Consider the following 13976-nt stretch of genomic DNA (forward strand, 5'->3'; position numbering starts at 1 on the left):
GCGGGTGGCTACAGCTCCGATTTGACCCCTAGCCTGGGAACCTCCATGTGCCACAGGAGCGGCCCTAGAAGAGGCAAAAAAAAAAAAAAAAAAAAGGAAAGAAAAAGAAATTAATAGGCTGGTCTTATGTGGAATGTAGAAAACCTAAACAATTTTGAAAAAAACAAAGTCAGCGGACTCAGTGCTTTTTGATTTCGAAACTCCTGTAATGCTAGAGCAGTCAGGACAGTGTGGAACTGGCAGAAAGATGAACATTGAGATTGGCGGAACAGAAATGAGAATTTAAATATAAAACTCACTTATAGTCAGTGGATTTTTGACAAAGATGCAAGATAGTCTAAATGTGAAAAGGATAATCTTTTCAGCAAATAATGCTGGAATCGCTGGGTAATCACATGCGAAAGATGAATTCAGACCCTTCCCTCACATCACACAGTAAGCGCAACCTGAAGTGCGCTAGAATTCTTCCACTTGCTCAGATGTGTGTTCTTGTCAGTGGGAGAATCTTGTGAAAAGGCAAGATTGCAGAAACTGATTGGCTGATCAGAGCAGAGTGGTGATGTTGATGGGTGATTGACTCAGGATGTGAAATGCCAGTTCCTTCTCAGAACTTGTCCAGTAGATACAGAGAAATAGTCTTTTTTTTCCTCGATTATTATTCCCCTAGAATAGTAGCCCCTCATGGTCAGATGAGCTGCAACCCTTCTTATGGGAATCGTAGTCCAGTCATGTTCTGGTCACCTGTGCACATTCAGGGAGACAGCTTAGCCTGTTAACACTCTTCCGATCACGTTCCTGATGGGTGATTTCTTTCCTCCAGGCCTCTGTGGTTTGTGAAGGAAAGGCGTTGAGATGAAAGCTTTAGTTTCTGGCAGAAGAGTACTTTAGTCGAGTAAGCACTTAACCCATTTCCAAAAACAAAAGGAAAAGCAGTATTAACTTTTAGGAGGTTTGTATTAGGGCTGAAAACAAGAATTAACTCACAATTTAACTGGAGATTTTCATAAACCGAAATTTCTGTCACCTCTCATTCTGGCTAATTAGAATCTTTTTTTTTTTTTTTTTGGTCATATGGAGGTTCCCAGGCTCGGGGTCTAATCAGAGATGTAGTTGCTGGCCTGCGCCAGAGCCGCAGCAACACGGGATCCGAGCTGCGTCTGTGACCTACACCACAGCTCACGGCAATGCCAGATCCTTAATGCGCTGAGCAAGGCCAGGGATTGAACCTTCACCACAGCAGTGACAGTGCTGAATCTTCAACCACTGAGCCACAAGGGAACTCCTCATCTCAGTTCTCACTACAAACCTTTGAATCCTGATATTTCCCTCCATTTTACAGATGAAGTGCCCTGTGGAGGGTGACGGAAGTAATAGTACGTTGGACACCGAACTGTGTGTACCAAACAATTTATATGTAATTTAGATTAAGCTACTTTGTTATTTAAAGAAAATTTTTATTAAAAAATACAGTTGGTTTACAATGCTGTGCCAGCAGGTTAAGCTCCTTTAAAGATTTTCTACCAAGCAGAAATGGTAAGTTCTTGATCAATATTTTAGCACTACTGCAGAACGGAGTTGGAGGTGTTAAGTTCTCCCTCTTGAGGGACGGAAGAAATAAGATAATGCGCCCAAAGGTGTCCCCCGGTCTGCAGATTGTCAGTTTCACCGGAGAACTTCTGTGTCTCTTGTAGGTGACCATCGTCTTGCCCTTCTTTTATCCCAGCTGGTTGGCAGCCAGTCCGTCCGCGAGCTGCTTACGATGCAGCTGGTGGACTGGCATCAGCTCCAGGCCGACTGCTTCATCCAGGATGAGAGACTGCGTGTCTTCGCCCTGTTGGCTGGAAAACCGGTATTTTCCTCTTTTCTAATAAACACACAGAAATCGCCACATAGATTCAAGACGGCTTGATGTTAAGGCAAAGCGCTGTCTTTGTAAATTGTACACTGTTAACACATAACTAAGCAATTTAACGTGTTTAACAAATATTTTCAAACTGCAGAGGTACAACCTATACGCTGTGGGAAACGAAACTTGTTATATAGGAGTTCCCGCTGTGTCATGGTGGGTTAAGGATCCAGCATAGGTCACAGCTGCGGCTCAGATTCAGTCCCTGGCCCAGAAACTTCCATATACATTTAAAAAAAAAAAAAAAAAAAAAAAGAGTTCTTGATGTGGCTCAGCGGTAACAGAACCAACTAGCATCCACGAGGACCCTGGCCTCAATCAGTGGGTTGGGGATCCCGTGTTGCCGTGAGCTGTGGTGTAGCTCACAAACAAGGCTTGGCTCTGGTGTTGCTGTGGCTGAGGCGTAGGCCAGTGGCTACAGTTCCAATTCAGTCCCTAGCCTGGAACTTCCATATGCCATGGGTGCTGCCTTAAAAAGGCAAAAAGCTAGTTATATAAAAATTAAAATGTTGGTCTGGGAGTCTGGGGTTGATAGGTGCAGACTGTTGCATTTGGAGTGGATAAGCCATGAGATCCTGCTCTGCAGCACAGGGAACTGTATCTAAGCACTTGTGATGGAACATGATGGTGGATGATGTGAGAAAAAGAATTGTGTGTGTGCGTGTGTGTGTGTGTGAATGACTGGATCACTTTGCTGTACAGTAGAAATTCATAGAACAGCATAAATCAAGTATAAGGGAAAAAATAAAAATAAGAAAATATTTAAACAATTTAAATGTTAAAATTCAATATATCCCATATCATAGTGACAATATAATTGTTTGTCTTTCTAGATGTATTTTAAGCCTATTACAACATAGATTCATGTATATTTACACTTGTGTATATTCAGATAAAGTGGATTATGCATAGCAGTTCTGAGCCGCTGCTGCGACCCACGTCTTTAACACACCGTGCTGGGCCGGGGATCAAACCCATGCCTCTGTAGCTACATAAGCCACTGCAGTCGATTCTTACCCACTGCACCAGAGCAGGAGCTCTGCCTCTTTCTTCGTAATAGCCACTTCTGTTCCATCTTACAGACGAGGTAGCATCCTCACTTCAAGCCACCTTTCTGTTGCTACCAGTGACCACGCAAAGTCAATTTCCGTAAAGGAAAGAGCTGACCAGAATTTATTCACCCCTTGGAGTCGCCGCTGTGGTGCAGTGGGATTGGCGGTGTCTTGGGAGCACTGGGACGCAGGTTCAATCTCCAGCCGGCACAGTGGGTTAAGGCGCTAGCATTACTGCAGCTGCAACTTTGGTTACACCTGCTGCTCAGACCTGATCCCTGGCCTGGGAACTCCATATGCCATGGGGCGGCCAACAAGAAAAAAAAAAAAGAATTTATTCACCCCTTAGAGGTGGCAACTGTGGGCAGTGAGTTATTCTCCCCTCTTTTGAGGGGACTGATTGTCTAAGTCCACCCTGCTACCTGCCGCCGAAGGTATACGTATTTTCTATCTAGATCATTAACACTGCCGTTTAAATCATTGGAAATGCAACTTGAATATCTAAGTGACCAGCCTCAGAGCTGGCAGCAGCAAGGAAGCGTGTAACTTCGAGCGGGGATTTTCTCTCCCGCAGGTGTGGCAGCTCTCCGAGCAGAAGCACATCAACGTGTGCTCCCAGTTGGACTGGAAGCGCTCCCTGGCTGTCCATCTCTGGTATTTGCTTCCGCCAACAGCCTCCATTTCCAGGGCACTCAGCATGTACGAAGAAGCATTTCAGGTACACGTGTCCAGTAGAGCCAAGCAAGAGTCCTGGTAGTAGTTCTGTTTTTCCAGAAAAGTACCACAGGGGAGAAACCATCAAGTCACATTTCATAATACCGTCTCCTGTTTGTTCTTGAAAGTACCATAAAATTGAAAGGGACCCAGGAAATCTGATGGGAAATTTCCAAGTGTCTGCTTCTGTTTTCTTTAATACGCTAAGTTTCCACAATTCACTTTCTTATTTCTGTTTTCCTGCCCCAGCATTAGAGGGTTTTTATTCATCACTAATGCTCGCTCCTTCCTTTGGGAATTTCCTGAGATACAGCCTGACTTCAGGCTTATTAGCACCCCAAATTAGTAAGTCTGACCTCTGCCTCTAACTATCTTCTTTCATATTCCTGTCCATTTGGAGGTTGAAGGGTTATTAAACCATTTTTAATGCCATCACTGGGTTCTTATTAACAAATATAAAATTAAAAATTTTTCATTGTCTTTATAATCACTTGTCAGAATTATCTGTCAGGAAAAAGAGAACACTAAAAAAACTGAGTGTAATAAGAATTGTGGCGAGAAAGGTGGTGGGTTAGCGAGAGCTATCCGTGGTCTTTGCCAGTCCACTGAAGGCAGGTAGAGTAGGTCATTGGTCAAAATAAGTTTAAAATCCCTGAGACATAATAGCATCTAGTGAAACAGGCTAGCAGCTGACGTTTTGTTTTTTTATCACATTTTCAACTCCAGGATACCTCTGAGGGTGACAGATACGCCTGCTGCCCACTTCCCTCGTACCTGGAGGGCTCTGGCTATATGGTGGAGGAGGAACAGGACTCACAGAGGCCTCTCCAGGACGTCTGCTTTCACCTTCTAAAACTCTACAGTGACAGGTAAATCAGAGCCATGTGTTGGAGCCACTTGGGGGGGACCATGAGCCATGGGGAGTCCTTTCCCTTTTGTACGAAAGTCTGTATAAATTACCAAAATACAGCTTAAAGTGGTTGAGTGCAAAGAACATTGGAACTAGGATTAGAAATACAAAAATGGAGTTCCCGTCGTGGCTCAGTGGTTAACGAATCTGACTAGGAACCGTGAGGTTGCGGGTTCGATCCCTGCCCTTGCTCAGTGGGTTAACGATCCGGTGTTGCCGTGAGCTGTGGTGTAGGTCGCAGAGGCGGCTCGGATCCCACGTTGCTGTGGCTCTGGTGTGGGCCGGCGGCTACGGCTCTGATTAGACTCCTATCCTGGGAACCTCCATATGCCACAGGAGTGGCCCAAAGAAATAGCAAAAAGACAAAAAAAAAAAAAAAAAAAAAAAACGAAAATGACTGTAATCAACGTTAATGAGATACAGTTTACATACAATAAAGTATGTGTTTTGATATATGTTTTAATGTAATGTAACTACCATCAGTATCAAAGTAGCCTTTACATTAATTATCCTGCTGTATAACACAGGGAACTCTCGCCATCCATTTTCTTGGGATAGACCGTGATGGAAAATAATATTTAAAAAGTTGGTCAGAACGTTTGACAGAGTCAGAATATATGACTGAGCCACTTTGCTCTACAGCAGAAATTGGCACAACATTGGAAATCACCTGTACTTTAGGGGAAAAAAAGAGAGGTAGAAAAAAGAGAATTAACAGATGAGCCACAGATTGGGAGAAGATATTGCCATTCGTATGTGTGGTGAAGGACTTTTATCCAGAAGATGTAAAGAACTCTTAAAAACTCGTTAATAAGAAAACAAGCAATCCAACTTAAAACTCGGCGAGGGGAGTTCCGTCGTGGCTCAGTGGTTAGCAAATCTGACTAGCATCCATGAGGACACAGGTTTGATCCCTGGCCTCGCTCCTTGGGTTAAGGGTCCAGTGTTGCCGTGAGCTGTGGTGCAGGTCACAGACACAGCTTGGCTGTGACTGTGGTGTAGGCCGGCAGCAGTAGCTCCAATTAGACCCCTAGCCTGGGAACCTCCATGTGCCGCAGGTGCGGCCCTAAAAAGACAGAAAAAAAAAAAACCTAAAAATTAAAAAACATTAAAATTGGAGAAAATACTTAAACAGATGCTTCAGCAAAGAAGACCTGCATATCAAGCCCGTGAAGAGTTGTTAATCAGTAGACATCGGAACATGTGAATTAAAGCCATGGTGGGATACCACTCCCATCCGTCAGTACGGCTCAGGATTAAAAAGACCTGCGCCAGTTGTCCTCGTGGATGAAGAGCAGTTGGAATTCTCTTAGGCTGCTGGTGAAAAAAGTTAAATAGTACTGGCACTTTGGAAGACAGTTTGACAGCTTAAAAAATCAAATGTACTGTATGTGTCTGTGTATGTTGATAGCAGCTTTATATGTAAAGATCCGAAACTGGAAACAACCCAAATTTCCATTAACAGGTGATTAGAAAAGCAAATTGTGGCACATCCCTACAATAGAATAGGTAGTCCTCAGTGATAAGAGAGAACGAACTGTTGATAACATGCAATAATAGCGTGATGAATCACAAAATAATTTTACTTAGTTTTGAAGAGGTGAGACAAAAAAGGAATAGCTCCAAAATGTACCTACCGTAATTCCAGTTTCTGTAAAACTTGAGAAAATGCAAGCCTCTATGCCAGGAAGATCAGTGTCTGCCTGGGAAGGGCAGGTGTAGGGCGGGGCAGAAAAGAGGGCTCATAGGGGGGCTTAAGGAAACTTTTGGAGGTGATGGGTATGCTTGTCATCCTGATCTTGGTGATAGTTTTACAGGTGTAATATGCATATGTTAAAACTTAGGAAAGTGGGAGTTCCCGTCGTGGCGCAGTGGTTAACGAATCTGACTAGGAACCATGAGGTTGCGGGTTCGATCCCTGCCCTTGCTCAGTGGGTCAAGGTTCCGGCATTGCCGTGAGCTGTGGTGTAGGTCGCAGACGCGGCTCAGATCCTGCGTTGCCGTGGCTCTGGTGTAGGCTGGCAGCTACAGCTCCGATTGGACCCCTAGCCTGGGAACCTCCATATGCCGCAGGAGCGGCCCAAGAAATGGCAAAAAGACAAAAAAAAAAAAAAAAAAACTTAGGAAAGTGTACATTCTAAACATGTACTGTTTATTGTAAGTCGTTTTCTAATGTCAAAAAAAAAAAAACGGAGAAAAAGAAGAGGAAGAAAAGAATACATCTCAAGGTGCCAGAAATAGAGACACTAAAGCCAGAATGAGATAGTAAGCCTTCTTCTTGTGTAAGGTACAATTGCTGTAACTAAAACCCTTACAGAGGAGTTCCTGCTGTGGCTCAGTGGGTTAAGGACCCAGCTAGTATCCATGAGGATGAGGGGTTCAATCCCCCGGCTTCACTCAGTGGGCTAAGGATCCAGTATTGTTGCAAGCCGTGGTGTAGGTCACAGATGTGGCTTGAATCCTGTGTTGCTGTGGCTGTGATGTAGGCCGCAGCTGTGGCTCCAAGCCTGGGAACTTCCATAAGCCCCAGGTGCAGCCCTAAAAAGAAGAGGAAAACAAAAAACAAAAAAAACTTAACATAAACTGTAAGGAGCTGCACAGCCCAACATAATGGCTGCTATTCACACAAGACAGGTTTAATTACGCCTTCATACTAGCTCTTTTTCGAGTGTCGAATGGCTGCATGTGGCTAGGACGTATATTGTTGGTCAAGGCAAATTGTAGGACATGTGGGTCATCGTCCAGTGTTCAGGTTGACGGCTCTGAAGGCGTCTGTCACTGGGGCAGGTGTTAGGAACTTGTGACACGTCCGGGGCCTGGGGTGAAAGGAAACGCTTCGGTTGGTGATCCAAGGGCCAGAGCTTTAAAACTTAACGGGGGTGAGATCTTACTGTTACTGTTCTCATGGTCTGGGACTCGGAAGCTACGGACATGACACATGACTTGGTCCGGAATCATTGAAATCCCTGGGCCCCCAGCAGAAGAAAAAGCAAAGGTCTGTAGGGAGGCTTTCAAACCCCAGGTACCTGGATTTCTTTGTAGAGAATGCTCCCCAGTGTAGACAAAGGTAAGACTTACAGGCCATGGAAGGAAATACCCATCATGAAGACGAGTTAGCTGTTCAGACAGACAGACAAAGTAGCTCGCCAGCAACTTTAGATAGAACAGCCTGAAAGACACAAGGTCAGTTGCATTTTTTAAATGGTTAAGCAAAGTAATGAAATGCACTTACTGAAAGTATGGAAGGATGAGGGTTGTGCAGGCTCCCTGTACCAGGATGGTAAAATTACAGACCAAACAAAACCCAGCAAACCTGTTAGAAAAGCCACAGAAGCAAAGATGCCTTGGGTTTTGGTAGGGTCTGTAACCTGGCTGAACCTAGAGGAAGTAGACTCGGGGGCTTATGGTGCTTCTGCTCTCAGGTGCCTGCCTTTATTGCTTCCTTAGCCACAGCTGAAACAGGTGACCTGTCCGTGCAGGTGGCCCCGGCCGGGTTTGGTAACCTCAGCACATTGTCCTCCGCAGGCATTACGACCTCAGTCAGCTGCTGGAGCCTCGAAGCGTCACCGCAGATCCTTTGGACTATCGCCTGAGCTGGCACTTGTGGGAAGTGCTGCGGGCTCTGAACTACACCCACCTCTCAGAGCAGTGTGAGGGCGTGCTCCAGGCCAGTTATGCTGGCCAGCTGGAAAGCGAGGGGCTCTGGGAGTGGGCCGTCTTTGTCCTCCTGCACATTGACAACTCAAGGTGAGTGGGAAGCCGCTGCACGCCCTGGGCACGGTGCCACAGGAGTCAGGCTCCTAGGGTTCAATTCAGCAAGTAAGTGGTCAGAATATATTTGTGGTCCAGCCTTGTGATAAACCTTAAGACAGTGTCTGTATTTATGTGAACAAGTTAGAAATGAGGCTGCGTTTGGTTAAGTGTCAAACTATGCTGTTTATCCTAAGACCTCCCAGGATTCTGAGGAGGGAGGGAGATCTCTGAACTTTTTAAAGATAAGATAAAAATAACCTTTAAGAGTACCCATTGTGGCGCAGTGGTTAACAAATCCAACTAGGAACCATGAGATTGCAGGTGCCATCCCTGGCCTCACTCCGTGGGTTGAGAATCTGGCATTGCTGTGAGCTGTGGTGTAGGTTGCAGACTCAGCTCGTATCTGGCGTTGCTGTGGCTGTGGTGTAGGCTGGTGGCTACAGCTCCAATTAGACCCCTAGCCTGGGAACCTCCATATGCTGTGGGTGCGGCCCTCAAAAAAACCAAAAAAAAAAAAAAATTCTTTGTTTTGTTTGTCTTTTTGTTTTTCTCTGGTTTTTTTTTGGAGGGCAGTACCCTCGTCACATGGAGGTTCCTAGGCTAGGAGTCAAATCAGAGCTACAGCTGCTAGCCTGCAGCACAGTTCACAGCAACACGAGGTCTAAGCCGAGTCTGCAACTCATGTAGTTCACAGCAATGCCAGATCCTTAACCCAGTGAGCGAGGTCAGGGATTGAACCTGCAGCCTCATGGTTCCTAGTCGGATTCGTTTCTGCTGCGCCACAATGGGAACTCCATAATTTTATTTTTCTAGGCCTGAATCTGAGGCATATGGAGGTCCCCAGGCTAGGGGTCCACCAGCCTAGACCAGAGTCATCACCACATGGGATCTGAGCCCCATTTGTGACCTACACCACAGCTCACAGCAACATCAGAGCCTTAACCCACTGAGCAAGGCCAGGGATCGAACCCTCGTCCTCATGGATGCTAGTTGGATTCGTTAACCGCTGAGCCACAACGGGAACTCCCTATAAAAAATAATTCTGATGTGATACTTTTTTTTTTTTTTTTTTTTTTGCACTGGCAGCATGTGGACATTCCCAGGCCAGGGAGCAAAGCATGCCAAGGCAGTGACGATGCCAGATCCTTAATCACTAGGCTACCAGGGAACTTCCAGCTTTTTTTTTCTTTTTTTGCTTTTTAGGACCCCACCCACAGCCTATGGAGGTTCCCAGGGTAGGGGTCCAATCAGAGCTACGGCTGCCAGCCAGGCCACAGCCACAGCCACTCAAGATCCGAGCTGTATATGCAACCTACACCACAGCTCACGGCAATGCCAGATCCTTAAACCTACTAGGCGAGGCCGGAGACCGAATCTGCATCCTCATGGATGCTGTCAGATTCATTAACCACTGAGCCACGATGGCAACTCTTTTTTTTTTTAAAGTGAAGTTTGAGGTGATCCATAAGGGTGAAGAGATTGCCCTAGGAGCCCCTGGAGCTGTCTGAGGCACCCTTCTCCATCAGTGAGAATGGGCTTTCTCCTACCTGATCTTTCCTCCCATACAGCATCCGTGAGAAGGCTGTTCGAGAGCTGCTTACCCGGCACTGCCAGCTGTTAGAGACCCCTGAATCTTGGGCTAAGGAGGCTTTCCTGACCCAGAAGCTTTGTGTGCCTGCTGAATGGATTCACGAGGCCAAAGCAGTGCGAGCACACATGGAATCTGACAAGCACTTGGAAGCCCTCTATTTATTTAAAGCAGGGCACTGGAACCGCTGCCACAAACTCGTCATCCGGCACTTAGCCTCCGGTGAGTGCTGCACAGAGGGCCTGGGTTTTCTGCCATTACCCTGAATTCTTCCGGCCTCACCCCCAGCAAGTCGGGCTGAGATGATGCTCAGTGTAGGCTGCGGCAGCCTCGAATCAGACCACACCTTGTGAGAGCTCCCTGTGCAGAAGGGACTGGGGGTGGGGGCGCCTGGGGTCAGCAGCAGTGGTGCTCTGTTACCGTTTGCCCAGAGTGTTCTTGGTGTGCACAGCTGTTTAAGCTCTTTGTTCACCTGGAACACCAGAGAGACCTATTTGGGAAAGGAAAGCCAGAAATTCTTCACATTTTTCTTAAGAGGATTTCAAAATATCCACTGTGATTTCCAAGTTTTCCCTGTCTTCCTGTCTTGGATCTCTGCCATGTCCTTCTTCTTGTGCACTTTGGGTCAATATTTTGTTTCTTCAGATGCCATCATTAATGAGAACTATGACTACCTGAAGGGGTTCTTAGAAGACCTGGCACCCCCGGAGCGCAGCAGCCTGATCCAGGACTGGGAAACGTCCGGGCTTGTTTACCTGGACTACATTCGCGTCATCGAGATGCTCCGTCGCATACAGCAGGTACGATGGTATCTAAACCACGGCCTGGTTTTCCTCTTTCCTGGCCCATGAAGTTACAGAGCCCTCCAAAGGCCTGAGCACCAACTTGAAAACCTTATGGGCAGAGATATAGCATTGTTGGTGCAGGAGAAAGGTTTTCATGAAGCTGCTTTGATGTAGCCATTATGACAGCTCTGATGAAACTTCAAAACTTTTTTTTTGCTTTGGCCAAGGAGTATGTCCAGTGGACATTCCTAAGGTTATCCATAGTCAGTCTTCTCCCTTTGTCTTCTCACCTAGTTTAAGTAAGAAGCCTAGGGTTGAGAGATACAGTAAGGTCAGATTTGATGAGGATAATTGTTTGGTGTAACATTGGTGTGTTTTACAATTGCAAATATTACGGAGACAGTCTGGTGAGGCCCATGGATGGAGCTCTAATGTTTTTTAATGCCTAGGATTTAAATCCACAGGATTACAAAAGAAACTAGTTATTAAGATACAGTTATCAAAATATTAAATCCTTTGGGGAGTTCTCTGGAGGCTGAGGGCGTTAAGAATCCAGCATTGTCAGCTGCAGTGGCTCAGGTCACTGCTGTGACTAGGGTTTGATCCCTGGCCTGGGAACTTGCACATGTCGCAGGTGCAGCCAAAACAAACAAACAAACTTATGGTAAGTCATAAGTGCCCAACTAACATCTTAAATAACAAGCTCTAGCAGTGGATCTACCAACTGCTGGAATTTTGAAGTAGTATATTTAAAAGTCACTAGCCACTATAAAATGGTGTGAGAGTAACTGATTTCTGTTGATAACACATCACAGTTCCTGTTAATACCTACGTTAATAATTAAATGCTAATTCTTAGGTGGAGTCAGGAGATCTAAGTCAAATTTAGGTTTGGCTTCCACCTCTCACTGTGTGCCTCTAAGAAGTCAGTACGGTGTCTGCTCGGACCCATACAGATTTTTGGTGCCATGTTAAAGCTCGCTAGATAAATGGCTTATGAATGGTGATCTCAAGACTTGCCCAACCCAGCCCCTGTGCACCATATTGCTTTCCTGTTGTGTGTGACTGCTAAGGTCCTGCCTTATCCTGGGCGGCTAGGCTGGAGGTCGGTGCCGTGGTACTTCAGGCCAGCTTCTTGGTTTTCCCCTCTCGCGTGACTCTTGATGCAGAGGTTTGCATAGTCTGTATGTAGGATGGGAGTGATGGGAGCTCCTCTTGGCCTAACTGGTTTCTCTGCTTCTTTGTAGGTGGATTGCTCAGGTTATGAGCTCGAGCAGCTACACACCAAAGTGACCTCACTGTGCACCCGGATAGAGCAGATCCAGTGTCACAATGCCAAGGACCGCCTGGCTCAGTCAGGTCAGCCTCCCGCCCGTCCCCTCGCCTGCCTCCTCACGGCCTGTCTTCATGCTGATGACACGCCACCTCACCAGGTTCTGGGTGCTCACTCTGCTCTTTTTCCGCAGACATGGCCAAACGTGTAGCCAACCTGCTGCGGGTGGTACTGAGCCTCCAGCACGCCCCCGATGCTGCCTCCGAGTCAACCCCAGACCCTCAGCGAGTCCCTTTGCGCCTGCTGGCTCCCCACATTGGCCGGCTCCCCATGCCCGAGGACTATGCCTTGGAGGAACTGCGCAGTCTCACACAGTCCTACCTGCGGGAACTGACTGTCGGGAGCCAATGAGCCGCGGTCTCCTCCCGCCACACTCATGCGCATTCACACTCACGCTCAGAGCCCCTGCATTGAGTTGATTGGCACTGTTTGCCATTCTCTGGGTTGGCTGTGGAATCTCCCTCCCTTCCTGCTGCCCAAGCAGCAGCCTCCAGTTGTTCAGGGCTTTCTTACTACTAAACACAGCACAAGGGCTTTCGGAACCCACAAAAGGGAGCCAGGTCTCTTGTTACTCTCCTCAAAACTTTTTTTTTCCTTTTTTTAAAAAAAATGGTCAGTAAAAGCACCTTTGACAGAATTCCCCCACTTCCCAAAGAACCAGGGGAGTCCTTTCCCACCCTCCGCCGTTCTGGATTTCGTGATCCTTCACATGCCAGCCCGCCGCCGCCGCCTCCGCCTGTGCTTGAGCACTGGACTCTTGAAGGAGGGGCACAGGTAGAAGGACGAACTGTTGACCTAGACAGGTCACCTGTCCACAGAAAGAAGAGAATTTGTCTCTAAAGTTGGTTGATGACTGATCTGACTCTTGGAAGAGGGTTGGACTGAATTTGGAAGCAGAACAGGGTCTTTCTGACTCATTTAGGGTAGGGAGAGTGCCTACCACGGAGGGTTGGGGCTTCAAGACTTGCTTGTTGTTCTTGCCGTGAGTGTTCCATGAACACCAAACCTTCCCTACTGCCGTGTGCAGAAGCCCTTGAATACAGAGCCCATGAATCTGGGAAGCTCCCAGAACTCAGTTTAGTCCTGATTTTCAGTCCTGTTGCTAGGCCTCCTGTCTGGATTTGCCTGAAGAGTTTGGATGAAACGTGGCAGGTTGGGTAGCGCCCCTGGCCCAGATCATTTTCCACCCTCACCTACGGTCCCAGAAGGTAAAGCGGACACTGAGGCAGGTAGAGAGCTGGGCTTCAGGGTCAGGCAGAGGGCCTCTGCTCCACTGCTGCCAGCTACGGGGAGCCCCAGGTCCTGGCCTGAGACTGCTGGTGTGGGGCAGGCACAGACAGCATATCCACGCCCGGGTCTTTATGCATGAAGATTATGTAAAGGTTTTTATTGAAAAATATATATATATAAATAAATGATCTAGATTATTTTCCTCTTTTTCTGAAGCTACTTTCTTAAAAAAAATAAAATAAAATGAAATGTTTATAGCATCCCTGGTATTGGCTTTTCGTTTGTGTTTTGGAGCCTTTGTGCCCCAAGGAGCTTTGGGGCGGCCTTGTTCAGTTTGCAGTCTAAGGGAGTGGCCACAGGTGAAGGAAACAACAGTTTCTTTTCATTTATTTATGTTTTTACTATAGTTGATTTACAATGTTCTGTCAATTTCTGCTGTACAGCAAAGGAGAACAGTTTCTAAGCTGGGATACAGACTGGATCAAAGCTAGGTTTGTAAGGGCCATTTGGGGTGAAAGTGTTGAGGTTACTGATGATCCTGACTTCTGTACATTTATTTCTATGTGCTTGGATTCTCAGTGGGGGTGGGGAGGGTCTCAGATTGCCCAGGGGAATATGCTTAGTATTCAAACCTCATTGCTCTTTCGCTCTGGGGGCTTTGTGTTATTTGTTTGTTTGGGGTGGTTTTTTTGCCTTTCAGGGCTGC

At 46.6% G+C, this 13976-nt stretch overlaps 1 protein-coding gene across 1 annotated transcript in view; it reads left to right on the forward strand.

The window, feature by feature from the left end:
• NUP98 (nucleoporin 98) overlaps window positions 1-13520 on the forward strand; it is a 100037-nt gene extending 86517 nt beyond the window's left edge. The window contains 8 exon segments of the mRNA XM_021062427.1: window positions 1692-1849; window positions 3533-3676; window positions 4399-4541; window positions 8108-8329; window positions 9904-10145; window positions 10569-10723; window positions 11955-12066; window positions 12174-13520. Of these exon segments, the coding sequence (XP_020918086.1) occupies window positions 1692-1849; window positions 3533-3676; window positions 4399-4541; window positions 8108-8329; window positions 9904-10145; window positions 10569-10723; window positions 11955-12066; window positions 12174-12391 (1394 nt within the window). The 3' untranslated portion in view covers window positions 12392-13520.

This window comes from Sus scrofa, chromosome 9 (genome assembly GCF_000003025.6).
Source record: "Sus scrofa isolate TJ Tabasco breed Duroc chromosome 9, Sscrofa11.1, whole genome shotgun sequence".
Classification (NCBI taxonomy): domain Eukaryota; kingdom Metazoa; phylum Chordata; class Mammalia; order Artiodactyla; family Suidae; genus Sus; species Sus scrofa.